Raw genomic sequence first — 26,395 nt, 5'->3', positions numbered from 1 at the left:
TAATTATACTTCAAAAGCAGAACTAATGATGACGGGGGGAAATGATCTAGAGGAATAAAGCAATATTCCCCAATTTAAATATTAGCTCAAACCTCAGTGTTGAAAATAATTTAGATATGGAATATGCTGTTTTCCAGCTGTAGAGACAGTTTTTGTGATGGAAATGTAACTGCTTCCTGAGAAAAGTACAATAAAAATTTACATAATGAACTTTTCAGTATTTTTCTGGGACTGATATTCAGCAATGAACCTTCATTTGTAGCTGTTAAAATATACACAGATGCAACCATTCGTGCTGTCAGAAATACACAGTCAAAGTCTATAGTACTGGGTCTAGTAACCCTGTGGAAAACCAAGGCAGAGGAAGCTGTGCTGACTGGGCAGCTGAAACCACATGGAGTAGGTATAAGTTTTATGTAATAAATACAAATTAAAAGTAATATAATATAAAGTAAAAGTGATATAAACTGATGAGAGATGGATTTTTTAAACTTACATAAGTATTGTGTATTAATGGACTGCTCTTTATTGTAGTATATTGTGTGAGTTTTCTAATATTTATATTAGATATAAATATTTCTAGATATAGATATAAATATTTATATTAGATATAAATATTTCTAATATTTATCTTTTTGACTGAGCGGCCTTGATGTATTTTGCTTGCACAGATCTTTTCTTTGGGTAGCAATTAAAATACATCTGAAATATCCTCCAGTTTAAAAAAGTAAGTAATAAGTAAAGAACCCACATTAGGGGGGTTCCATCACGAGCCTTTGCAGGACTAATTTAGTCCTGAATGGTGGATCAAAGGGGACAGGGAGATCAAATGCCCGCCGCCTTGGCTTGTAAAGCACCGGTGTGCAGCAGGTGCAAAGCTGGCAGGAGGGTAATTTTTAAAAGCATCCACACAAAGGTAGCCCTGCACACAAAATGCCTTTAATCCGGGGAATGCCATGCCAGGAGCTGTGGTGGATGCTGAAGCTTTGCAGGAGCCGAGGGGAGGCCGCGGGGGTGTGTGAGGGGAATCCCGATGGGAATACGGAAAGCGCCTGGCATGTGAGGAGCCAGCAGGAGGATGCTATGGGCTCGCTCTGCTCTTGGGTTTCTCTGCGGGTATCCGTTTTTGGCCCCTGGTGGGAATAACACCCTGGGCAGGGCAGACCTTTAGTCTGACCCGGGGCCCTTGCTCTCATAATCTATTTTTCCACCTCCTTTTATTTTTTCTCTCTCTCGTTAGGTAGCAGTTCTGTAGTGTTGTTAACCAGCTTGTGTCATGGATAATTGAAGTTTCTTCTTCTTAACCATTTATAGACATTTTCCCTTGCAGTAGTACCATCGTTTCATCTAGCTCTGGGGTGACGTATTTTCCTCCCAACCTTTAAAATACGTGTCCTTAAAACAGGGAGCCAGTAATAAGCTTCAGCCCTTAACACTCTTTTCCATTCTCTCCCTGGTCACCACAAAGTGCTTTTGGTGGAAAAGAGGAAGCTTAGCATAATTTAACAACCACTTAAAAGAAGCATGGCGTGACGCAGTGGCCTTAGCCACCTGAAGGAGCAGTTTTACCCCAAAGTGACCTCTGAGGGGGCAGCAGTGGAGACCAAGGCGCGAGGTGGCCTCCCATAACCCGGAGCCCACAGCGTGGTGGGACACGGGCTTCAAACAGCCTGTCGGGGCCAGGGGCAGCCTCGTGGAGCCCTCCTGCTGAATCCCGAGGCTTTTCCAGCCCTTGCAGATGCCTCTGGCGATGTGGGAGCCACACGGGGCCCTGTTGTGGCCCCGGCCTTGTCCGCGCTCGCCGCATCCCATCAGCCAGGCCTAAACTCGCCCTCTCTGCCTGGACTCAGTTTTATGTGGAGTTTATTTCTTACCCTATGAGAAGGCGTTGAGCAGCCTACACAGCGAACCGGCGCGCCGCCGGGAAAGAACATTTTGTTGTATGGGTTGGGGAACGTGTTAGCAATATCACAAGTCTTGGCAGTGCTGCGGGCCTTAGATAAAGTTAGTGCTGATAAGAATAGTCCCCCGGGAATGCCGCTCTGTCTTGCTGATTTTTGTCAGCTCGGCTTGCGGGACCTTTAATTTATCTCCTACAAGATTACCGGATTCCAGCGCGGAGAAAATGTACTGCCTTATTCCTAATGCTTGCCAAAGGCTTTATTTAAGTAATAGAGAGGCAATAAATGGCTTGGTGTTACGGCTGCTTATTCTGTTTACAATTTTTTGATGCTTAGCCTGTTCGTTGGTAGTTTGTTTGCTTAATTTTTTTCTTGCTAATTGAGAGAGTCTGCAGCTGCCTCTGACCCGTTCTTCTTTTCCTTCATCTGTTCACCACGGTGCAAACCCCAGAGCGCTCCAGAGACAACAAACAGCCTTCTGTGCAGCTGCAGCAGTGGGTCTGTAGCTCGAAACCGTGCATTAATGAGTAAAGAAATGTGAATCTTGCCATCCCTCTGACTTGTGCAGAGGGAGGAGAGAAAAAAAAAAAAAAAAAAAAAAGGAGAAGAAAATTGGCTTTCTGAAATCTGTCATATGAGAAGTCAGGGGGTGACGGCTTTCCGAGGAGCTCTGGGTTAATCAGCGCGGCCGCTTGCCTTGCACGGCCGTGGGGTTGCAGCGCGTGGGCACCTCCGTGCGCCCAGAGGCCCCAAGGGGACGGCCGCTGTCACGGAGCCCCTCTGTCCTCCTCCTCGTCACCTCGACCTCAGCTGCTGTCACCTCCCTCAGGGCTGCATCGCGTCCTGAGCCCCAGGACCTGCACCTTCCTGAGGGCAGAGAGAAAAAATACCTGTATCCTGGGAAAGCTTGGCTGCCTGGCTGTAGAAGCACCTGAAATAGTGTTTGGATTGAAAGAAGAGGAGCTCCCCCCCACCTTTAAATATCCAGAAATCGTAGGTTTCACGAGCGCCCACAAAAGTGCTCGATATCCCCCAAAGGCAGCCTGCCAGCAAGCAAGGCAGTGCTGCAGAGGTTCCTGGCGCCGTCAGGAGGAGGCTGCAGACCTGCAGCATGGCCAGGTTTCTAACAGCCACGTCCTCTCATTATTTGGTGGTGAAGCCCTAACGTGTTGAAGCTGAATGTCATCGCGCTCTAATAATGTTTTAAGCGAGTGGCTGTTGTTTGCCGCTGTAATTATTGTGCTGGCTCTGCGAACAGTTTGGTTTCGGAGGCAGCAGAGCCATATTCTTTTCTGTAGCTTAAAATGAGCGAACGTGGTGTTAAATGGTAGCAGCAGTGATGTTAAACTGCTTCCAGTGCAGGGAGAAACAGCTTTTCCTGGAGGCTGTTGCTGTAGCCGTGTGCGGTACTGCTGCCGGGCACGTTTTTAGGGAAGGGAAATCTCCCCTCTAGTTCGATAGCTTGTTATGTGGTTTCTTTTAGAAGGGAACTGTGTCTCATCCCGGCTCTTCCATTCCTCGGGGGTCATTGTGCCTTTCCCTCTACCTCCTCTTGCCTCACTTATCATTTTTTTGGACATTTTATTGTAAACGGTGACTAACAGAGGCAGCGTTTTACGACAGTGTTCTGTGTCATATAGAAATACCTTGTACTTACAGAGGCTCCATTTCAAAACTAATCTTAAAACCACAATATTAATTTACTGCTCTCAGATTTCTGTTGCCTTATCAATTACTTCCCTAGTAAATAACATAACTCTGTATCTTCCTGCGAAAAATATCTTTTTTTTTTTTAATAACTAGTCACTTGACTGTCTATGTAAGTATTTCTGCCCTGCTTTATAAAACAAGGGACTAAACTGAAGGTAGGTAATAGCTATCTAGCAAAGCTGAAATGTTTCCAGTAAAAAAAAGAAAAAGAGTATTTTGTCAGACATCCAAGTTAATTCCCCACTGCTGATTTATTTTGCAGCAGAATTAGGGCAGTCTGACCCTTTTATCCAAATAAAACAATTCTTGCATGTGGCACTGCCGTTATTAAATTGTAATATTTGTTGTCTGCCTTCATTCTGCTTGTGCTAGTGGAAAGAAGAGGAGGAGGACAGTTTCTTAAGCTGTTTCCATTTTATTCAATATAAACTCTGTCAAGCTTTTAACTCAGAGAGAGAAGCGCCTATGGCAGTCGTTGGTGCTAGGGATGCTGTAATGTTGTTTTACTTCTCGGATGTAAATACATCTTAGCTGCTTTAAGAGAGATGTGACCAGTTGACACCCACCCAAATGCAAAAATACAATCGAAAGCAAGGCACAAGTGCATGAAAATGTTGGTGGTGCAGTTATGATGCTGTGAATGTGGTGACTGGCCACCAGGCAAGCAGGCAGTGGTTGTACTCAACCTTTTGCACTGTCAGGGTGTCCTGTAGCATCCAGGCTGGCTCATTTGGCTCCAGAGCTCCCTGAGCGGCGAGTGGTTGGAGAACAGGAGAGTCGGGGGAGCATCGTGCATGGTTGTCTTGTTTGGAGGCACCTGCTTTTGGCCACTGTCTTTACTAATTTCTCTTTTTAGGAGCGGGGCTGATGCCCAGTCCCTGTCAAAGCCCCCATGAAAGGGGTAGAGGGATAGGAGAAAATAACACAAACGTGTGTGGTGCTGGGGGACAGCAAGATGAGCAGAGCGGTGTCATGGTCAGAGGACCAAAAACGGGGATTCTGACCAGATGGGTGAGGGATGAGCGACTGGAGACAGAGCTCACAGTCGCAGCGGGTACCTGTTGCAACCATGCTTGCTTTTAGGTGGAAACAAGGCCAATAAGTGATAGAAACATAAAGTAAACAAGGCAAATAGGGTAGAGTATTATAAGATAATAAGTGGAATCATAAGATAGGGTATAGTATTATAAGATATAGGTGGAAACAAGGCAAATAAGATAAAGTATTATAAGATGTAAGTAAGATAAGGCAAATAAGGTAGAAACAAGGCAAATAAGTGATACTGTGACACTGTGCTGCCAAGGGTGGGGAAACAGCCATTGATTTTGACTCCATGGATGGAGATCAAAGATGAGAGAGCAACAAAGATGATTAAGGGACTGGAGCATCTCTTGTGTGAGGAAAGACTGAGTGAACCGGGTCTGTTTAGCCTGGAAAAGAGAAGGTTTAGAGGGGATCTTATCAACATGTACAAATACCTGAGGGGAGAATGTAGAGAGGAGGAGGCCAACCCTTCTCAGTGGTGGCCAGTGACAGGACAAGGGGCAATGGGTGTAAGTTGCAACACAGGCAGTTCCATCTCCGTGTGAGGAGGAACTTCTTCCCTGTGAGGGTGACAGAGCCCTGGCACAGGCTGCCCAGGGAGGCTGTGGAGTCTCCTTCTCTGGAGGTCTCCCAAACCCGCCTGGATGCCGCCCTGTGCCCCGTGCTGTGGGTGTCCCTGCTGGAGCAGGGGGTTGGACTGGATGATCTCTAGAGGTCCCTTCCAACCTCAACCACTCTGTGGTTCTGTGAGATGTTGGTGTACAGGCGTGGGAGGACGCTGCGCGACGGTACTTTGACCAACTTGGGACAGGTTCCTGATGGCTTTTGTTGGGGGCCTTCACGAGACGCAAGGATATTCGTTTTCCACAGCCTGCCTCGGTGTCCTGCTGCCTTCAGCTCCCTCCTTTTCCTGACCTGCCCCCTGGATTGCCCTCCTTCCACGTGGAGGGAGCTGACCCAGTGCGAGGCATCAAGCTGAGGCTTAGCTTGGGGGGCCCAGCTTGGGCAGGTGGTTACTCCTTCCCTGCTTATTACTCCTACCCCAGCAATTGAAGATCGTTAGAGAAATTATGAAAATTACACTTCTTTTCTGTTACTTGTAGGGCTACTTTGTGGTCTAGCTCTTAATGAGAGAAAGAGGAATAGGAACACCTTGCATGTTTATCATCTCCCAAGTAAATTCAGGACACTGTTAGTATTTTAATTTCCGCGCTCAACTCCGCAGCTTTACCTTGGCCAGAGTAGAATCAGGGATGCAACTTCCAACTTAAAGGCAGAAGTAGCTTCGAGGTACCCTGGTGTCTTTCCCAGCCCAGCCTGCGGTGGTGGAGCAAAAGCATCAACGTAAGTCACAGTGAACACGTGCGACATAAACTTGTTGGTGAGCATCTGTGGACTGAAAAGGCAACTTTATTATTCACAGTGTGGAAGCTCTACACGGTCACTTTGTTTATACATGAAAAGAAGACCCCTCTTGGTTTGAAAAATTGTTCAAGCTTATAACCAGTTTGAAGCCTCTGATTGTAGCAGATATGATATGATTCAACGCTTGCAGGCGTTTTTTTCTCAATGTAAACAGGGGAGAGAATGGTTTTCTTATCTCCCATCTGCCTTCTGTTTGTGCTGTGATGGAGGTGCCCTCCATGAGAGATGGCACCTAAAAATTCCAAACCTTCACACTTGTACAAACACGAGCACTCGTGAAAATGAGGAAGGAAGACAAGGCTGAAGTTACTGTTGCAGCAGGAGCCCTATGGTGCCTTAACGCGTATTGCATTGGTGTCAGTGTAAGTGGCACAGAAATAGAAACAATTGCAGTGAGAAGTGTTTAATGTAACAATCAGTGGATTTTAAAAGCCAGAAATACAACAGCAGAGGAATTTCTTTTTACTTCTGGTTAGACATATGCATTTTCACTACAGAAAGAGAAAATGGTGTTCAGTTGCTTTTTCTTTTTCAGAGAATAGGAGGGGAATAGGTACTCCGAACTGGTGGCCTGGCAAAGATTTCCAATGAATTTTTGAGGAATAGCAGCAGAATTCTCTTGCAAGATACTTCAGGTAGTGGGGATATTATCTGAGATTACTGAGGTGTGTGTGAATTTCTCTATTGCAAAGGCATTTGCTGTAACAAATGCAGAAATATCCAATTCCCTACTGCTTTTCCATGAGTACAGTCATTCTACGATGAAAATACTGTTCTTTGATATTAAACTGCTCTTGATACAATTCCTTGATACGTGTCCTCCTAAGAGACCAAACAAAAGGCAGCCAACCACCGTTTATTTTATTGATCATTTGAAATTGATGGTAATTATTCTTTTTTTTTTTCCTTTTAAACTGTTATATCCCAGTCAAGTCATCATTATAACTGAAGGCTATAACCGAAAGCGTTTCAGGGAAAATGGGTGATTTGACATCTCAGAAGCAACAGCCTCCTCCAGACTTGGTGCTTTGATAGGTTATGGATTTGACAGCACTGCGAGCAGGCGTCTTGCAGACTTGTGCATCAGTTGTGGAGCTTTTCTTAGATTGTCTAGTCAGAATTTCTCCCTCATGCACAGTGAGTCCCCAGATGTTTTTCTCATGACTTGTTCTGTGCAGCGGCATTTCCAGTTCTTCGAAAACCCAAAAAGAGTTTGGATTTTTCCAGTGACTTTCACGTTTACTTCTCACAAAAGTCCCAGAGATTGTTGTAGGTTGAAGATTAATGGTTAATGAGGATTTCTGAAGATCTTTCTGAATTTGAAAATAATTTATTTGGGAAAAGAAAACACATACAATACACAGTATTAGGCTTCTAGCTTGGATGGCGTAGAAATATAAAAACCTGGATATATAAAGAGTCATATTTTGCTATTTCTGTTTCTATTTATTTCTGCTATTAGCTAGTTAATGATTTTGGACAAGCTTAGAAAAGCTTTGGGACACACAGACCCTTCTAGGACTATCAGGAATTTACACTTTGTTTATGTTTAGTTTGAATGTTTATGTTTAGTTTGGAGAAGTTCCATTTAAAACTAAACTTTCCTGATCCTTCAGGCCATTACTTGGAGTCTGGTTGGAAAAGTTCACGGTGTTTAGTCAATATGTTCATTCTAAACAGCGTGCGGGAGAGATTGGATTTTCCCACTGGATAAAGTCACGTATTTCTGTCAGTGCTGCCTGGTCTGGAGAGCTAGAGCCTGTCTCTCTTTATAAAATCATCCCTGGCAAGGGACCTGCTTACAAGTGGCTACAGGTCCCTGCTGAAGCATTAGTGGGCACTGGGTTTGTATTCCCGCTCACTACTGAAAATGGGTTTGTTGTTTCCTAAAGATCAAAGGTCTTGTCCTGTTCCAAGACAAAACTGTTCCCAGCCTGTCTTGTGTTAGCTGCTTCCCTCAGTTGTCACTTGCAGCGTGGCTAGGACCACATTTTATTTTGGCGTTTGTAGTATTTTCTCTATAGGAAGCAAACATTTTAAGAAAGTTGAGAAATGTCTTGGTAGGTGCTTTTCTGCCTTTAATGGCATTTTGCTTGAATTTGGGGTTCATTTGAGCTGTGAATGAACCTTGGGTCCAATAGCGAACAAAGCCTGAGCTCAGAAACAGCCGGTGAAGCTTCCTTTTACCTTTTATACCTTTTATGATATATTTTTTTCTTTTCTTTCCGCCTGTCGAATGTCTGGTTTGTAATATTTACGGCAAAATTAGTTAGGGTTGTTCCATAGAAGATATTAACACTTTGTTAAAATATCAGTGAAATGGCTAAGAGACATAGGGAAGATGAGGAGGAAGCAGCTATTTATCCTGTTACTTACATTGATGCAGCAGGTGATCCATTCAAAGCTGATGGTTCTGCCTGCTTTTCAGCTAAACCTGTGTGCAAAACGAGGGCTGTGCAATTGCAATTGATTATTGCAGTAATTGCAATAATCAGCAATTATTGATGGGAATTAGCGACTTTGGCCCCGTCGGATGTCATTCCTGGAAACCTGTTACGTGAAACTTTGTCATGGAATCCTTAAAGTTGGAAGGGACCTCTGGAGATCAGATTTATACCCAACATTGTTGTCAACCCTTTTGCATAAAGCACATATACACATACAATAAAAAATAGAAAAAAATTACCATGCAGTTTCAGCTCGGTTCCACTAATGGAACTAATTCCCCCCTCCGCATTATTTTGCTATTTTAGGTGTAGTTAGAAATTGTTAGGCATTCAGTAATACAGCTGCATTTTGGGTTTCAGCCAAGTGAGCTGATAAACCGTGTGTTAAGAAATGGAGATATTAATTTGAAAATTAAATCAAGTTGATTAATTAACTTCAAAATCCACTTGATTAATTTGAGACCTTCTTGCAGCCTCACGGTGCTGCAAATCCAGTGCAGTAGATGAGCAGAAAAAACACTACAGAACATTCAAACCCATTTATTCCGGCCCAAATCCGTTGCGGGCTGGTTCCGAGCAGAACACGGCTAAGCTTGCGCGTTGCACGCCAAGGCTCTCGCAGAGCCACGAGGAGTGTGCCCGTTAGTCACACAGCACACGGAGAGGCAGCGCGAGGAAAACACACATTGCAAGCGGCAGGAAGCGGCGGCCGGTCTCTGCTTGCAGGCTTTAGCAGGTCCGGTTTTGTTAAACTCGGGCGGAAAGTCTCCGTTGGGCGCAGGAGACACGGAGGCGGGCGCCGGGGTAGACACGCTCGCTCGCCTGGAGCACGCGGCGAGGCCGGGGGGGGTCTCCTGCTTTTCCTTTGCTTCCGGAATTACTTGATGAAATGCAGGGCGTCGCTGTGAACGATGGAGCCCTTGGAGCAATCCAGGCTGGTCAGCAGCCTAAATCCGCACTTTAGAGCCATCATGATAGCCTCGAACTTTAGAGTTTCCAGGGTGCAGACGAAGGTGTTGTCCTCCTTCAGCACGAGCCGTGTGCCGTTTTCCGACTTGATGAAGTATTTGAATTGGATAATGTTGGAAGATACTGCAAACTCCTCCGGAAATCCATCCAGCCTGCTTTTGGACACCAGAACTATTCTGGATTTTATTTTGGCTATGAAATCCGGAGCGTTACAAAAGATCCGGAGACCCTGTGAGCGGTCGTGGCTGTCGGTGATTTCCAGGAAAGTCGTCTCCCTGCACGCTAGCTGCTCCCTCTCCCACCTGGATTTCACGGCGTCTGATAGCACTTTCAGCTGGAAAAACTCTGCCTCTTGCGCCAGAAGTTGGTTCTCTCGAAACCCCTCCGGTAGAAGAAGTTCCCCATTCCGTAGGAAGTTGAGGATGTGCCGGAAAAGGAGTCCGTCTCTGTCTATGAAATAATGCCCGTCCGCATCCAGCGGGCACATGATTCTCCCGTTTATCACGCCTCCGAGAAGCGAATCTGGGTACTTGGTCAGTGTCTGCTTCTGCGTGATGTACAGGTAGCCGCCGACGTTCAGGGTGATCAGCGACGTCCGGTAGTCCTTGTCCGCATCACAGCCCTCCGAGTTGCTCTGCTTCTCCTCACACTCCATCTCCCTCCTGTTGGCTTTTCCATCCATGCTCGGCGCCGCCGGGAGGAGGAGGAACAGCAGCCTGTGTGGCGGGGCTCCCTGCGGCTCCAGGGGAGGCTGGTGCCTGGTTTCCCGATGATCCGCAGGGCGCCTCTACGCAGCTCCGGCGCGGTGCTGCCGTGGAGGCGCCGCCGGCATTGCCGGGCGCTCCGCTCCGCTCGGCCCTGGGGTGGGCGGCCGCGGGCGGGCGGCGTCTCCGGCTCCGCCAGGGATGCAGCAGACATCGGAGCCGGGGAGGATTCGCCGGGGTTAACCCTGTGAGGGAAGGACGGGAGGAAAACTCCCTCCCAGGCTGGGAAGTTGCGGTGGTTTCCAGGGAGGATTCGTGTTTAACCCTGTGAGGGAAGAAGGACACAGAACTCCCTCAGGAGACCGGGACATTGGGACATTTTTGGGACATTTGCAGTGGTTTCCAGGTGGCTGCGAGGGAGGATTCGTATTTAACCCTGTGAGGGAAGAAAGGCACAAAACTCCCTCAGGAGACTGGGAGACAGAGACATTTGAGGCAGTTTCCAGGTGGCTGTGAGGGAGGATTTGAGTTTAACCCTGTGAGGGAAGAACGGCACGAATCCTGCCTTGGAAGCACGGAAGACTTGAGGCAGTTTCCAGGTGGCTGTGAGGGAGGATTCGCATTTAACCCCGTGAGGGAAGAAGGGCACAAAACTCCCTCTGGAGACCGGGACGTTTGCGACGGTTTCCAGGTCCTCGCAGAAACGAGTGATATTATTTCAAACGCAACTGTGTGCTTAGTACTTTAAAACGTATAGTGCCAACTCCTAACCCCGGAGCTCCGCAACACCCTGTGCGGTCCCACGCCTGGCTCCGTCCATCCCTCCGGCCCCTTGGGATGCCAGGCCCCTTTCCCACGGCCTTCCAAAACCCACGGCTCTTTCCCCCTTCCCGCTTACCTGTACCCGGGCCTCCGGAGAACGCTCCATGTTTTTTTCCTGGCAAGATGCAGTCCTCACGCTGCAGGTAGATGCCTCTTGCTTCGCCTGGGTAGCAACAACAGGATCCTGCTCCTGTAAATTCTTCTGCTCCCTCTGTCGAGATTCCCTTCACGCAGCTCCCTGGAAGACTAATTGTTATTAATACTACGGGTTCATTACTCTAATATGCTATTACTTGCTAGCTGAATCTAGTAGAAATAAATGAAGTTTTCTTTTTCTTTGACTTGTTATTCTTCCTGCCTAGCATGGCTGCACTATTTTTTTTTCTGCTGCCATTATGTGATATATTAAGCATATATTATTCATTAGGTTTGATTTATCAGAAGTTAGTCATGGTTTTAATTTTAACTCTTTGATGCCATCACTCTGTTTAGCATCACTTCAGTCAGAGAGGTTTCCATCATTTTCTAACTTTAAAATAATTAGACCTTTTCAAAATTGACCCCTTTCACTATTATTGAGTATATGATCAAGAAAATGAAAGAGCTGAATAGTTTTACATGTGGTTAATTTTTCTTTCTTTTATGTGTGTGTATGTGTCATTACAGGAGGCTTCTTTTCAAATTAATGTGTTTTTTTTTTTAATTAATATTCTTAGATTGTATGTAGCTACAATGCAGATCCATGTTGGTGGCTGTTAAACCCTGCGAGAAGGGATTTTATGGCACTTTGATCTGGCGTGATGAAAAATTTTTTAAGATGAACAGAGAAAGTTCTGGCAAAAGTAGTTAGAGATTTCCAGGGAAAGCTGGGGTTAGTGAAGGAAATGACATTTTACCATCTTTCATGGCAAGCTATCTATAAGTGCAAGATAGCAGTTACAGAACAGCAGTTGAGAATTAAATCCGCTCATTTAGTTTCACATTTCGTTTTCTTCTGAATATTCTAACACTTCCAGTTGAAATTTCGCGAACAAGTATTTTTTTTTAAAGATCGTGCAAAATCATTTAAGTTCTTCATATGATAAAAAATTCAACGCTTATTCGATGCAGAGAATGTGCTGTGTGAAGATGCAGAGCATCTACGTTTAAACTTTTGAGAATTGCAAAATGTAGATTTGTAAAATTTCCACACTTCAAGCCCATGCAACTTTACTTCCCTGACAGTCATCCGTAGGAAAAAATTGAAACTTGTCACATCCTTGTGAAATTTTTCCCCTTTCTTTGCTATGCTACAGAAAGCTTTTCCAAAAATCCTCCTTCTTCATAAACACCTCTTGGTATATGAGGTACTTTGGTGCATCTTGTTCTAGTGAGGTAAGAGTTATTTCAGTGGCTGTGAAGAGCTCCTTGTTTTCTGCATGTGTTGCTATGCCTAGGAGGACGGAATGAGCATTTTCTGCCTTTCAGCCCATCCTCTTATTGCTCCAAGGCCCATTTCGGTCAAGGTGTGCATGTATTTCTTGAGCTTAGACACCTTTGAGCAGTCGTGTGCCCTGGTCATGGAAGCAGAGTCCTACACAGGAGAGCAAATCCTCTAGAGCGACACGGTCCCTTGTCCTGTCTCTCTTGCTTTTGGATCATCTCCCTCCTCCGTGGTCCTCCTGCTTGTGCTGCTGCTCTGGAAGAGCTGAAAGAGGTACAGAATTTCTGACCTATATTAAAAGCTATGCTCATGTTTAGATAAGTTATCTAAGTAATTTGCAAGTCATTTGATGTCCTAACACCAAAAATTGGCGAGCTCATTGGGCAATTAAACCACTAAGTAGGTTCTGGTTTACAGTAGTCATAGCATAGATGTTCTCATTCCAGTAATAACACAAGGATGTTGATTAACAGCCATTGAAAGCAAGGTCTACACACTAATTAAAATGGAAGATTTTTGCATCAGCAAGTCTGCAAAATCCTCATTCAGAAGGTTTTGAAGAGGTATCCAAAAAGCTCCATCAACAGTTAATGCTGCTTTTCCTTCCAATAATTTTTGAGCATTGCAGTTAAGCAAGATTGAAAAAGCCAACGCTGTGCCAGTATTTAAAAGGTAAAGCGGATGACCCAAGTATTTAAAATGAAAAGTGACATAATAAAAAATCTGACTTGGAGGTCAGTCAACTAAAAATTAAGGGAGAGCAATACAATAATAACCATCAAATGTGGGTGTAAGGAAAATGGACTGGCTCCATTTACTATTTTTTTTTAATATTACAAGTTTGATCATCAAAGGAGGCAATTTTATTTTTTTTTCTGGTAAATCTGTGAGCAGGCCTTATTTGTCATTTTTTAATTAGACTGTATTAGGCTGTAGGAGTCTCCCTTTCATTTAACTCCACAGAAAAGCCATCTACTGGGTCTCACACGAGAAGATGTAAGAGGAGAATTAGCCCTGAAGTGCTGCTGTGCTTGGTTCTTTGCTGTATATTTATGTATTTGTGGCCAGTGAAGAAGTACGTGGTTACTGGTGCAGTTTGGAGATGATTCCTAGGAAAGATGTAGTAAATAAGGAAGGAAATGATGGCAGTGGGGATGCCCCATTCAGCTGGAGCCTGCGCAGCAGGGCAAGGGAAAGCAGAGGACTTCTTGGGACCCTTTCCTGGCCACGTTTTCCTCCTGCTGGGAATGGCAGCCTCCAAGGTGGGTCTCCATCTCCTCCATCCCATGCATCCATCAACTCTCATGACCTGCAGGGGCCACAAACTGTGGGTCCTGCCCCATGCACCCTAAGAGCTGCGTTTCAGGAGAGACTTTAGTAAACTGGACCCCCTCAGAGCAACGAGGATGGGTAAGAAGCTGGAAAACATGCACCTGATGGAAGAAAACATGATTTATTAGGCTAATAAAGAGGGAGAGCTCCTTAGTGTCTGGATGGGCTTTTAGAGCAAGCTCTGCAGCTTCACAGCCAAAAGTCTAACAAGACCCGGTGCCTGTAAATTAGAGCTGGGTGCAGTGAGACTAGCAAATTAACACCTGCAAATGCAGACCATCTCCCTGCTCCTCTTTCTCTCCCCTTCCCTTTCTCTCAGAAAGGCCCCTCGGTGGCATTTGCTCCACATTGTGTGGAGGTGGTCTGCAGCATCTTAACCACCTTCTGGTTCCTTGACGGGCTCTGTCAGCAGAAGGCGAAGCTGGAGCAGCAGCAGGAGCAGCAGCAGCAGCAGGAGCAGCAGCAGCAGCAGCAGCAGCACCACAGCTCACGTCACCCGCCTGTCACTGAGAGGGCCAGCGCTTGCAGCTCCCTAACAGGGCGGTCAGGAGGGATGTAGGGATGAGTGTCCACGTGGCAGCAGTGGAGGCAGCTCTGGACTGTGCAGACCAGCCCCTCCAAAGCTGATCTTGCGTCTTCGCCTCTCGTAAGGCCATTCCGGGCGTGAGAAGCTCTGGGAATTGTGTGTCTCCTTCCCCTCTAATCAATCCCTGGATGTGTCCAGCCTCATGGACTCCAGCCTCTTCATCTGTGTGTTTCTATCTGCTTTTGTTTGGGCAGGTATTTTAGTGGAGAATCACTACTTTCATGCCTGATTCATCCTTTTAGTTCCAGACTAATAGGAGCGTGGAAATGCCATGTATCCAGATAGACATGTAACGTTTGGGATGTCTTTAGTGGAGCCCTGGCCCTGCAACAGGTGAAAAACAATCTAGGTTCCTGGAGATAATAAATAGGTGCATGATTTTGGTGAAAAAAGACTAATTAGTCTGTGAAGGCAATAAAGAAATCCTTTTCCCCTTATTACAATATTGCATTTGGACGCTTAGCACAGTAGGTTTGCTCCAGCCAGAATAGATTTGTTCTGATAGACTCTCTGGATGTCTTAAAATCCCCAAAAGGGGCAGGGAGAAGTGGGACATGAACCTGGGCTCTGGACAGTGGGTTAAGTTTTGGCAGGATAGCTGGAACATTAGGATCTCTGAGGCTGTAGACGGCATTGTGCATTGATGCCGTTGGTGAAATAGTGGAATATTAAATGCAAGAAGCCCAGAGCGTTGGTAATTAAAAAAGGATATTACTGAAGAGGTGAAATAACACATAAGGTGTTATTAGGGATGAACGTTTTTAGCTGAAAGATTGAAATAATTGTTATTGAGTTTCCTAAATGATTGGTATTGGCAATAGCTGGTTACTGATACTGATACTGATCCTTAAAATTTAGGAATAGGTTTCAAAATCTGCAGCTCACAGCACATCAGCCTCCAGAGGGCAGAAGGATGGATGACTTAGGTGGATATAGGCGAGTTAGCCTTATAGCTGTACCATATAAACTAAAGGAAAAATTGTCATGAAGTTTCAAAGATAGAAAAGGAAATAACACACACATGTCTATGAAATTTGTATTAGCAAATGTGGCTTAATGTAAAGATTTTCTGATCAAATAAACTTCGTTTTATTTATTTTTGAGAAATTTGCCTGTTAAAGGAGCATGGTTGCAGTCTGTTAGCACTTCGTCCTTCACGCAATTTAGTATCCTGTGATGCTCTGATTTATGTTAAAGAAAAAGCAAGCACAGAACGAGATGAAGACCTGGCTGACAGCTATGGGAGAGTAATTATCGGTGGGAAGTCGTCTGCAAGGAGCAGTTTGAAGCAGTTTGAATCCTGGCTTCCTCCAGGACTAGCAAGAGGGGCAGCGGTGGGATGGAGGTGCTGCTCGTAAAATGTATCCTGGTTGACACGAAGGCCTGGCCAGACGGTGAATAACTGTGACAGGAGCAGCACAGGGTGCCCCAGATCACTTTGTTCACAGAATCTGCTTAACAAAAACAGTTTTCACCAGCTAGAAGCAGTTGTGTTCCTAGGAAGAGGGCATGTAATGTGCATCTGGAGAACGTACAGCGTGGGAAAGGTTCCTAATGGGTGTGTTGGGGATGGACATCGTGGAGAGTCAGATGGACATCGTGGAGACTCACCGAGCCGCTGAGCTTGGTTTTAGGCAGGAATTGCTCATGACCCGGCTCTTGTCATCTAAACATGAGGCAAAATCAGTGGAGGGAGAAAACCTGCCAGCACAGACAGCTCGTTGGATCCCCCAGAGCTGCCTTCCCAGCGTTTCCCTCCCTCCCTTTCCCTGTGGGATTCAGAGAATTTGCTCGATAACCTTGGGACATTTGAAGTGAGCTGAGCTAAAATGCAAACTGGATGTAAAAACTCTTCTCCTATAGCTGTTATTTTGTCTTTGTATGGTTATTGTGCCTTTCTATAGGGTGTAAGACCAGTACAGGAGTATTACATCTGCTTTATGGAATCTGTGTTCTTACAGTCATTGAAATGTTGAACAAGGGGCATATAAAGAACTGCAGAACTGATTCAAGTACGGTATTAAAATGCCTTATGGTGAGATAATGCACGAGCTTGAACTTCTTCATTTATTGTAAAGAATATTGAGAAGTGACCTGGTTATTACAATGTGCAGATACTTTCACAGGGAGCAAGTACCAGGTATTAGAAGGCACTTTAATGTTGTACAGAAAGATGAACTAACTCCTGGAAGCTGAAGACAAATTCACATTAGAATTAAAACGCTGATGTTAATAGCATCCTAGTCACACATAAGTTATTAGGTTTCTCACAGAAGAGGATAAATTTAATTTTCTGCGCTACACAGGAGGTCAGGCAAGCAGACTAAGCTCTCTCTTATGGCATTAAACCATTACAAATCCGCAAAAGCAGAAATATCTTCCTAAAATATTGCTTGGAAATGTTCAGAACTGCCAGAATGCAAATATTTTTTCCCATAAAGCTGTTAATTTCTCAGTCAAAACAAGGACAACATGTAAGTGAAATCAGTTTTTAAATACTTGATGACAAAATATATTGTTGCTTGCATTATTTAAAGAGAGCAGACATAGATTCATGCATGTAATTGGATGTCAGTCTGCAAGGCCCTGGAAAAATACGGGGGATTTTCCCACCTCTCCTACGGAAGGAGCTGGGTTCCTTGCCTTGGTTCTTGCCGTTTTTCTGTTCTCCTCCTTGGGAGCTGGAAGTGGCAGTGCCCTCTCCTACACCGGTAGCGAGGTGAGATCCTTTGATATATATAATAATGAGAGAAATAATGAGAAATAATGAGAGTTAATCATGAGTTTAGAAACTCATCAGTTCGTGTTGCCCCTGGCTGTTGTCGGGGTGCACGTTTTGACACGCCGTCCCGTCCGTACCCAAAAGAGGCCCTTGAACCGACCCCGCTCACATAGGACGAAACCGGGAGCTTAGCCGAGGTCACTGCTGCCTGGTGTCCGCGTGAGGCTGCCTTCCTCCTCAGGCTTTTCCTGCTTCCCAGCGGGGCTGCTGCTGGTGCTCTGCTCTGCACTGACAGGGAATGGTGCTTTAGGCAAGAAGGGGCTGATAGCAGATGGCCACGTGCCTCTTGCAGGGGTGGATGTGCAGAGAACAGCGTTTAAAACTTAAACTTCCTTACATAGGCCAGCTTCGCCATTAGCAACTGCGGGGCTGTCTCTTCTCCCTGGTGTTACCATATGTGCTATTATTTTATTGCTTTTCCCTCCTTTGGTGAAGAATGTTTTTATAGTTTTATGACTGCAAATAGGCCACCCTATTTTCTGATGACAGTCAGACAAGGTAGGAATAAAACTTGCTCTCGTGTTACCTGCCACGCATGTTGGATACCCTGATGGGATCCTCTTTCCAGGTTATTTTTCAAAGATACTGGCTGTGCTCAATGCACTTTTCTAGAAAACAGTTGCTAGGTAAGCAGGATGCAACACTGAAAAGGGAGGGCTACACAATTCCTAGCTTTTTATTAAAAAATTGGTCTGTGTGATTAATTCATAACATGTAGAGCATCCGATGGCAAAACAGGGATGCGTAGGGGATACCACCCCTGCAGGTGTGTTTTTTTTCTGCTTTTCTTCTTCAATATCAAAGTAGCAGAGGTTAGAGAACTTAGGTTTGCTAAACTGCATTACAGAAAAATAATTTAAATGCTGACTTTACTGGTGAGTTTTATTTTAATGCATGGCAATGCTTTGTTTTTCCATTCTAGACAAACTTTCCCTCGAAGGAATCGTGGTGCAACGGGCTGAATGCAGACCTGCAGCTAGCGAGAATTACATGAAGCTGAAAAGGTAGGACTGTGCCACTATGCGTGGATGTGGGATATCCTACTCTGATGCTTTATTATTACCTTGCTGAGGAGAAATGACTTTGGGATTATCGTGGTATTACGTAGGATTTCTATAGCATTGGAACTGTTCATCCTTCTTGGATAGAACTAGCAGAAGGAAGGAGGGAAGGTTGGAGTGAGAGTCTTACCTGCCCTTTGTACTGACGGGAGAGGGAGTTTCCATCAGGTATGTGACTCTTGCTGGAGCACACATTGTATTTGTTCACATCTGCTTCCAATGTGATTAAAGCAGAATTTATAGAGAGCTGAAAGTTTTATATTGGCCTTGTTAGGACAGAATTTTTTCCTATAGGTGTCTGTGCAGATTGCCCAAATTTAGTGCTGTGAAACATTTAAGGTAATGTCACAACGTGCTAGATAAAGAGGCCCTCAGAAAAGATGTTTAAAACGGCCAAAATAGGAAAGAGTTTAAAGAGAAATCTTAGCTCTAATTGGGAGGATTGCTCAAAAAGGGAGTCTGTGGAATTGTCAGAAATGATGTGGAAACCACAAAATATGAATTAAACAGAATCATTTAGTGTCTCTGGAAGGTTTCATCCGATATGTCTAGGATATGTTCACACACCAACGTGTGATTCACGTGTTGGGTGGATAATTAACTTAGTGCTGCTCTCTATTAATGAGCTTTGGAGTTTAGTTGGGTGTTGTGTTAAATACATACCTGTGTGTTACTAGCATGTCTGTTTTAATTAAATCACCCTCTTACATGACTGCTTTGTTGTAAATAGTGAAATGCAAGGCAGGCAATTTCAGAAAGGGAATCATGAGCCACGTAGCTTAGTGTTTGGTTCCCCAGAAAATTGCAGAAAAAGGCAAAGTGATTATGCACAATTCCGGATCTATCATCTATACCATGTTTGTGGTGTATTATATTTTACTAACCTGCCCTGTGATATAACTGTTCTGGTGTTTTTACAGTGTTTATTCAGCTTTCAGACTGTGTGCTATAGCTGCTGGCAAGTGAGTGCCATATATTTGCTCGTGTACAAGGAGCTCATTTCAGCCTGTGTTCCATAACTGCTCCCAGGATTTTTGTCATCAGTGTGAAACAGAGGATGAACCAAACGCGATGGTACCAGAACAGGGCTCATTTCAACCTGACAAATCCAGGTGTATATGAATAGAGTCCGGGGAGGGTATTTAGTTACTGCCTTAACCAAAAGTCGCCGGATCCGGATGCTTTGTGGGATTTTGGACTCAGGCTTCCATTAGTTATCCCATGAGTTTCCCGAGGTTTGGCCACAGCAGCAGGTGAGAACAGGGGAGCCAGTTTCACCACAGGTCTGCAGGCAGTTTAATGCACGTGCATTAAGTCCTGCAGATCTGTGGGAGCTCTCCATGACGCACATGCACGTGCGGCCCCTCTGGAATTCCGAGGTGTCGGATCCGGCTCCTGGAGGTGCCCACAGGGAGGCGAATGTGAAGGCAGGCGCCGCATTAGGAAGCACTGCGGAGCCACACGCTCACAGCAGTGGTTTTTCCCTTCTTTCCTTTCAGAAACACTGCCCCATTGTGTATGTGTGTAGGTTTTAACTTTGCCTCTTCATAAAGGTTTCTGGTCATGCACCATCAACTCAATAAAACGCCCCAAAACAAACAACCCAAAAGCTCCTCATCTGCTGGAAATCAGCGGGAGATTCAGCCCATGTAGCAATCCCAGCCTCCGAGGATTTGGTCAATCCCAAACAAACGTTTCTGGTATTTGAGGAGCAAAATGGAACTTCTCCCTTCACTTTGAGCTCTTTCCCCCCTCAGCGTGTGGCAGGGTCTGTTGGTGCTTGAAAATAAGCACAAATTTTGGAGATAAACTGCCTAAGTTAGAGAAGGGCGTTATGTAAAACCTTTTCTGGTTCACTTTTTTATTTACTATTGTGCTTTACATGAGAGAAGTGCTCCAAAGGTGGAGCTGATAATATTGATAAAACAGCAAATCTGTTGTGTAGGCTTTAAGTGCTGTAATAGTAAATTGAGTTCAGGAAGGAAATAAAATTAAATAACAAACGCAGTCGCTTCAGACTTTGAAGATCTAGAAAATGAAGTTAAGCTGCACACTCCAGTAATGGCACTCATTTTTTTTCCCCATGGAAGCTGGCAGTAACTTCCAGGACTTACAAGCCTCCCTGGTACTCGGTGGAGACAGGGATTCCTTGTAGCTGGCTCCGCACATGACCCAAGGCAGAGGGTGGATGGAGACGTTGGTGTGATGTTGTTGCGTTGGATTTTCCCATTCCCATGCGTGGACCAAGTGATGGTCTCGTTGTGGGGACTGCCAGCAGTTGGGTGGGAGGTAAATGTGTGACGGGCGCCTAAGGGTGGCTGAGGAAGGCACAGAATTAGGTGGCATGTGCCTATGGGTGAAAGCCTTGTCAGGTGCAGCAGATTGTAGGGGGTCTTCTCCCCAAGGAGCAGCCTTAAGGTGGGATTGCGGGAAGGTGTGGACAGGTAGTGGGCAGAACAAAGCAAAGGTCATGTAAAAATGTCCCTCGGGACAGCGAGTCGCACAGGTAGAGCGAATGTGTGACCAGGCACCTCCACGGAGTACTCTCCATTTTGGAGGTGTTGATGTTGGGAGGGTGCTGGTTTTATTGCTCTGTTTTGTTTTCAATCTCGCTGAACTTGAAGTCCTCGAGGGGGAACAAATGCCTTGGAGCACCTGCAGTCCTGCACGAGTGACTCTTCACACTGTTGGGTTTCCTGGAGCCGTTTTTATTAAGAGCAAATTTGTTGTCTGTAACGCTTTAATGATCAGTTACACATTTATGGTCGCTGCTGGTGACGTTACTACAGCCAAGTGAAAATTGGGATGTGATTTCCAGGCACCTCTCCCAATCTATGTCCACTTGGTCATGGTGGGAATGGGTTTCATGGGTTTTCACTACTTAAAAATATTTTGTATTTGTGGTGGAAAAAAACAGGACAGAATCTGTGTCCTGGGTTTTGGTGGACTTTTCCATGTGGTGGTCACAGAAGATACCTTCCCTGGGCTACTCTTCCTGGTGGATCCCTTCTTGTCCCATCTCGGTGAGCATCAGAAGAGGGTGTCACAGACTGTGCTGCTCCTGTGGCTCGTTACAAAGCCCATGCTGCGCTTGGCACTGGTCCTGTGCCCACTCCGTGCATGTCACCTTCCTAGGTTCACTTACCTGGGTTCCTTCAAGCAGGCCACACGTCCACCCTGAGGGACCCTTCCAAAATACATCAATTTCTCCCTTTCTCTGTTGTTGCCTTTCCACCACAAGGAGGCAAAATGCATTCCCTCATTTTCCGAGACTTTCCTTTCCATCACCTTCACCTCCTGATGCCGGTGCTGGATCCCCTGGAGCTGAGGACGCTCCAGAGGGGGGTCCTCCAAGGTGCCGTTGTGCGCTGGGCAGGCAGGGGCACGAAGAAGAGGATCCCTTCAAACATTCAGGGTCCCATCAGACCGCTTGGCAGGTGAGGAAAAGATACAGATGCTCTTGAAGGGACCTTCTGTTTCACGCCAAAGAGAGAGGAAAGGGGCCTGGCGTGGACCCCATCTCTGATCCCCTCAGCCTTGTTACCTGTTTCCATTTCTGGGCAGGTCCTCTCACCTTCATCCCCTTGTTTTTTCCCTCTGACTGTAGCTAAACCTCCTCCTTCCCCATTCTTTTCTGAACCTCCTTTCCTCATTCTGTTTACTTCTGTTTCTGCCTTTCCTCAAAGACATTTATTGGGGCAGTCTCTTCTACCCCCGAATAATTTTTGAGCACACTGAGTATCACAGGCTCTCAAACCACAATTCCTTTGGAGGAAAAGTTGAAAACAAAATTCCTGGAAGGCTCTGACTCCAGCTGATGGTTCTGTGCTTACAGCAACTCCTTCAGATCGATAGGTCGATGGATGCAGGGTTTGATGCCTCCCCAGGAGCAGCAAATGCCATGAAAAAAGAAAAGAGAGAGATAAAATGAGATCCCTTGTTTCATTCCCAATTCCTCCTGAAATGCCCGTAGCTTTTAGAAATGGATTTGAGGAGAATTTGCCTCAGATAAATGTAATCTGCTTTACCGAATCCTCCCGAACTATTCCCATCCATCACCCACACACAAAAAAGAGAAGTTTCAGGATTTCAAAGGCCTAGGAGAGCTGACAGGTAAGATATTTGTAATCTTCACCAGAGTGAGGCTGATACTCTGCTGTAATTCTCCAAAGTTACTTGAAAATACCTCTTGAAGTATCATTAGTGAAAATGGCATTTGCCATCACAACAGCTCATAACAAGGCAGAGGAAATTTGCATGTGTTCCTGCTTTTTCTGTCACATTTTTCTACAGAGAATTTGCTAAAAGCCCTTAGAAAAAGCTGGTGGAATAAACAAACACGATAGACTTTTGAGAGAAATGGGTAGCAAACTGCTCTAGAATAATTAGTGAAGTTCCACATTTTAAAAAGTCACATTTGTTTATGATCATATGAATTAGGTCAGTAGCAGTCCTGACATTCGATGGTCTAGGGCAAGCACGTGGAGCTTATTTGGTGCAGGCGACTTGCAGTAGCTGCTCCTATTCTCTAAAATACCCCAGCAGTGTTGACTGACACTTCAGTGTATTGGTGAAAATGAAGATTGTGCTGTTTTTTTCCAAATGCCCCCTACTAGCAAAAGAAAATGTCTATTTTGACCATCTTGCCATTACTTAGGTATTTTTGTAAATATGCTGGGCTGGCTATGAATTCTCTTCCTGACTAAATACATATGATTAAATTTGTGCATTTTTTTCCACAAAATGCTGCAGAAATGCTATTGAGTTCATCTGAACTAGGAGGCCGTTTTTATGTTCATCTGAGATTGCATCTGCTGTCATTCATGCAACCACGATTTTCAGATATCAAAGATGATTTTCTTTATCTTGAAATAAATTTCAGCCTAATATAAAAAGCCATTTGATAGGATTTAAGTAACTAGATTACCTAGGTTTAAACTGACTTGGCAGTAAGTACAAAAAATATTTCTTGCTTGTATTAGAAATACTTCCTTTCTTAATTTTCTAGAGCATTTCTCAGCAATTTCTCAGTTTGCAGAGAAGAATATAACAACCATGTTCATAAGGGCTAATGTTGAGAGATGTATGCTATATCTCCATTAAATTCTCAGGCCTCCATCTGTTTTTACAAATAAAGCAAATAGCATTTTATTTGTGAGCAATTGAACAGCCAAGTAGTACATGCACAAGTGCTTGAAATTCTCATTCCATAGAGCACGTTTTTTTGGGGAATAGAATAAGGGAGAAGAGAAAGGTTCTAAATGGGGGCACTGCTTCTGGCCATTAAAATAGTGCTAATAGAGAAGGAATAAGCTGCCATTTGCCATTCAGCAGATGTTTATTGTGTATTTCTTACAGCTGCAGTTAAGTGTTACAATTAGCATCTCTGTTTGTTCCCCTGGTGTCTTTAGCTGTAAGTAGCCATGCATAGACAGGCTGCTTTAAGGGAGAATAAAATAAACAACAAAAATCAAATTTCCCTTGTTTCACAATATATTTCCTGGCTTATGGATCACGTTAAAAACTGGTACTCTGAGTTTTTGCACGTCTAAATTGTTGGCTCTGAGTTTCCTTTCTCTTGGAAGCTTCTTCTTGAAAACATGTGGAGACTTAGCATGAGACAAGCAGGCTTCCTGCTGGATAACCAACCCGTCCCTTTTAGTTTTACCCTACCAGTGTTTTGTTGGGTTACAGCATGAAATTTCCCACCTTTCTGTCTTTTTGATATCATTATTTCCAGGGGAGAGGCACACCTGCATTCCTCCGGAATTGGAGGCCTGTGGTAAGGGAAAGCACACAGAACTGGAATTTGTTTCTCCCAAATTTGTCCTGCTGCCTCCCTCCGTGCCTTCTCTTCTGGAGTACAAATAGCACAGAAATGCTTTTCTCTTCTGGGAGGCTGTTGTGCTCCTCAGTGGTGCTCGTGCCAGCCGTTGCCTGTGCAGTTTGGACAGGCTCGTGGCTCCCAGAACCTGCCCTCAAGCTGAGTAGAGAGGCTTAGTTAGGGATGTGTATTTAAGAGGGATTTTTGGGAAATGATGTCTGACCAGGTCCTTCCTGGGAAAGGAAGTCATCAGTTTCAATCCAAGAGTCTCCTTGCTGGCCAGCTGCTTTAAAAGAGACTTCAAAGGGCAGTATTTGGTTGTGCCGGTGGCACTGCTGCCTCTCCTCTGCTCTCCGAGGCTTTGCCTTTATCAAGGGATCTGGTATCTAGTTTGCCATGGTGCTAATTAGCCTAAGAAACATCCACTTCTCCATTTCCTTCCACTGAAAGGTAGGAGGCTAAAAACAGGCAGTCTCTTCAGGCTCCAGCCATAGCCATTTTTTTGTTTTCAAATAAATAAAAATAAATAAATCCTTCCTTCTGGCAGTTCTGGGCACGGGCGGCACAGATTCCTGCTCCTAGAACTGCGGTCTCCGGAGCCGCCCAGGGCAGGTGGACGGTGCCAGCGCCTTCCTGGTGCCAGCCCCACACACCAAGATGGGTTGGGGGCAAAGGGCTCTCTGGGTTGCAAACTGGTGCTTATTTAGTACTCACTGGGCTCATCGCTTAGGGACATCCTTCCTGTTCCTGTCACTTCAGCAGCAGCACATGGAGAGCACAGCTCCTTCGTTTCATCTTCTGCTGAAAAATTTAGAGGTCGTATTAGATTTCCCATGGGGGAAACCTCTGGAGGAGGAGGAGGCTGTGTGGTGGTCCCTGGATTATTGGCATAGTGGCACCTGAATCCAGGTAGTGGTTCCTGGGTTACTGAACTGTTTCTGAAATCCTCGGTGCTCAAAGGAGACCTTAAAATTGTCGGGAGCGTGACAAGGTGCAGATATTTCCATACAGCACGGAGCATGGCTGCAGCCAAGGTCAGAACCAGTTCATTGATGACAGGCCATCCTTCTCCCATTCCTGATTTTTAAAAATTTGCTGTTACTATTTTTTGGTGAAATAGTATCTCCCTGTGGAGCTTCAGTGCTTATCAAACGGGTATTCCCTTTGAGCAGCGAGTGACTGAATCTCAGAAGACACGGGCAGAGTCCCAGCAGTGGCAGCTCCTAGAAATGCACTGTTCATTTGGGGGAGCCAACAGGGATATCTGCCGGGCTCCTCGTCGGCTCTCCAGAGGGAAGAGACCCCAGCTTTAGCACTACAGCTTTCCATGTCATATTTTATACATTTTCCATTTTATACAAAGGTACATTATACATTTTGTATTATACATGTTACAGGGGATCCCAGCGTTGCATTTTATAGGTATTTATATCTTTCATTCTCTGGAGGTGCCAGGTGTTTGTACAAGACATTGAAGCGCTGCAGGTGTCGGCTCGGACTCAGCCACCATCCTGAGACATTTATTCAAGGAGAGAGCATTGTGAGGCGCCCGCCAGGGCCAGGGCCTGCCTCTTTTGGCGTGTTTTGTCTTTTTTCTCACAGCTTAGGAGTTGAATTCAAATGAACCCTGTCAAAGGAAATGGAGTAGTACCTTGCTTTTGTTTGTGTGCAAATGCTTGTGTGCCTATATCCATATATATATCTATATCCATATATATGTAACATCCTTCCAATTTCCACTTCTTCAATTGCCTGGACAGGGAAAACAAGACTGTCAGCACTGGAGGTCAGCAGATTGTGCTTGAGTTGTAAATGAACTTTAAAATCCTCGGGGGTTTCTCTACATTGCAGAGTCGAGTGCAGATCATTTTTAATATTATTTTTCATAAAAAGCTCCTCTTCAGGATGTTACTTTCCACAGCTTGAAGAGAGCAAAAAAAAGAGTAGAAGGCATCATTGTCGAGAATATGTTTCCTCCATACATTCATCTACATGCACAAATTTAACAGTTCTATAGAAATGATGGGTTTCAATCTCCTTGTGTTTTCCAAGCCTCCATTTAAATGTAGAGACATCTGCTTTTTGCCTTAAGATAAATTTATATTGCTATTTTATTGTTGTTACCATTGCAAGATCGACATGGCTGAGAGAATGATCTGGCTTCTCTCTTAAATGATATTTTCTCAACAAAATGTAACTTTTATGCCAATATGAGTGATATGTCCATCTTTAAATATTGCATTGTTTTGAGTCTACACTGAATTACAGATCTGCAAGTTATTTGGTGCTTTTCTAATTAACTGCATTTCTTAGGTGCACCTTGTGGGCAATAATATACAATTCCTGGGGCTTCTGCTTAGGATCT

At 44.9% G+C, this 26,395-nt stretch overlaps 2 protein-coding genes across 3 annotated transcripts in view; one reads left to right on the top strand and one right to left on the bottom strand.

The window, feature by feature from the left end:
• Window positions 1–26,395, top strand: part of GTF2F2 (general transcription factor IIF subunit 2) — an 85,108-nt gene that overhangs the window by 17,649 nt on the left and 41,064 nt on the right. For both annotated transcript variants that reach the window (XM_026040438.1, XM_026040437.1), the window contains one exon: window positions 18,068–18,149. In XM_026040438.1, the coding sequence (XP_025896223.1) occupies window positions 18,068–18,149 (82 nt within the window). The remainder of the gene's footprint in view (window positions 1–18,067; window positions 18,150–26,395) is intronic.
• On the bottom strand, window positions 9,374–10,259 carry KCTD4 (potassium channel tetramerization domain containing 4). Its single transcript, XM_026040439.1, has one exon. It carries the CDS (start codon window positions 10,176–10,178, stop codon window positions 9,405–9,407), a length of 774 nt encoding a protein of 257 aa, XP_025896224.1. The 5' UTR covers window positions 10,179–10,259; the 3' UTR covers window positions 9,374–9,404.

This window comes from Nothoprocta perdicaria, unplaced genomic scaffold (assembly GCF_003342845.1).
Source record: "Nothoprocta perdicaria isolate Ctin4 unplaced genomic scaffold, notPer1 scaffold_257, whole genome shotgun sequence".
NCBI classification, from domain to species: Eukaryota; Metazoa; Chordata; class Aves; order Tinamiformes; family Tinamidae; genus Nothoprocta; species Nothoprocta perdicaria.
The sequence above is the reverse complement of the archived record's forward strand: the minus strand, read 5'-3'. Positions and strand labels throughout refer to the sequence as shown.

Coding starts and splice junctions, on each gene's coding strand:
- KCTD4 (XM_026040439.1), bottom strand. CDS start 10,178: ATGGATGGAAAAGCCAACAGGAGGGAGATGGAGTGTGAGGAGAAGCAG.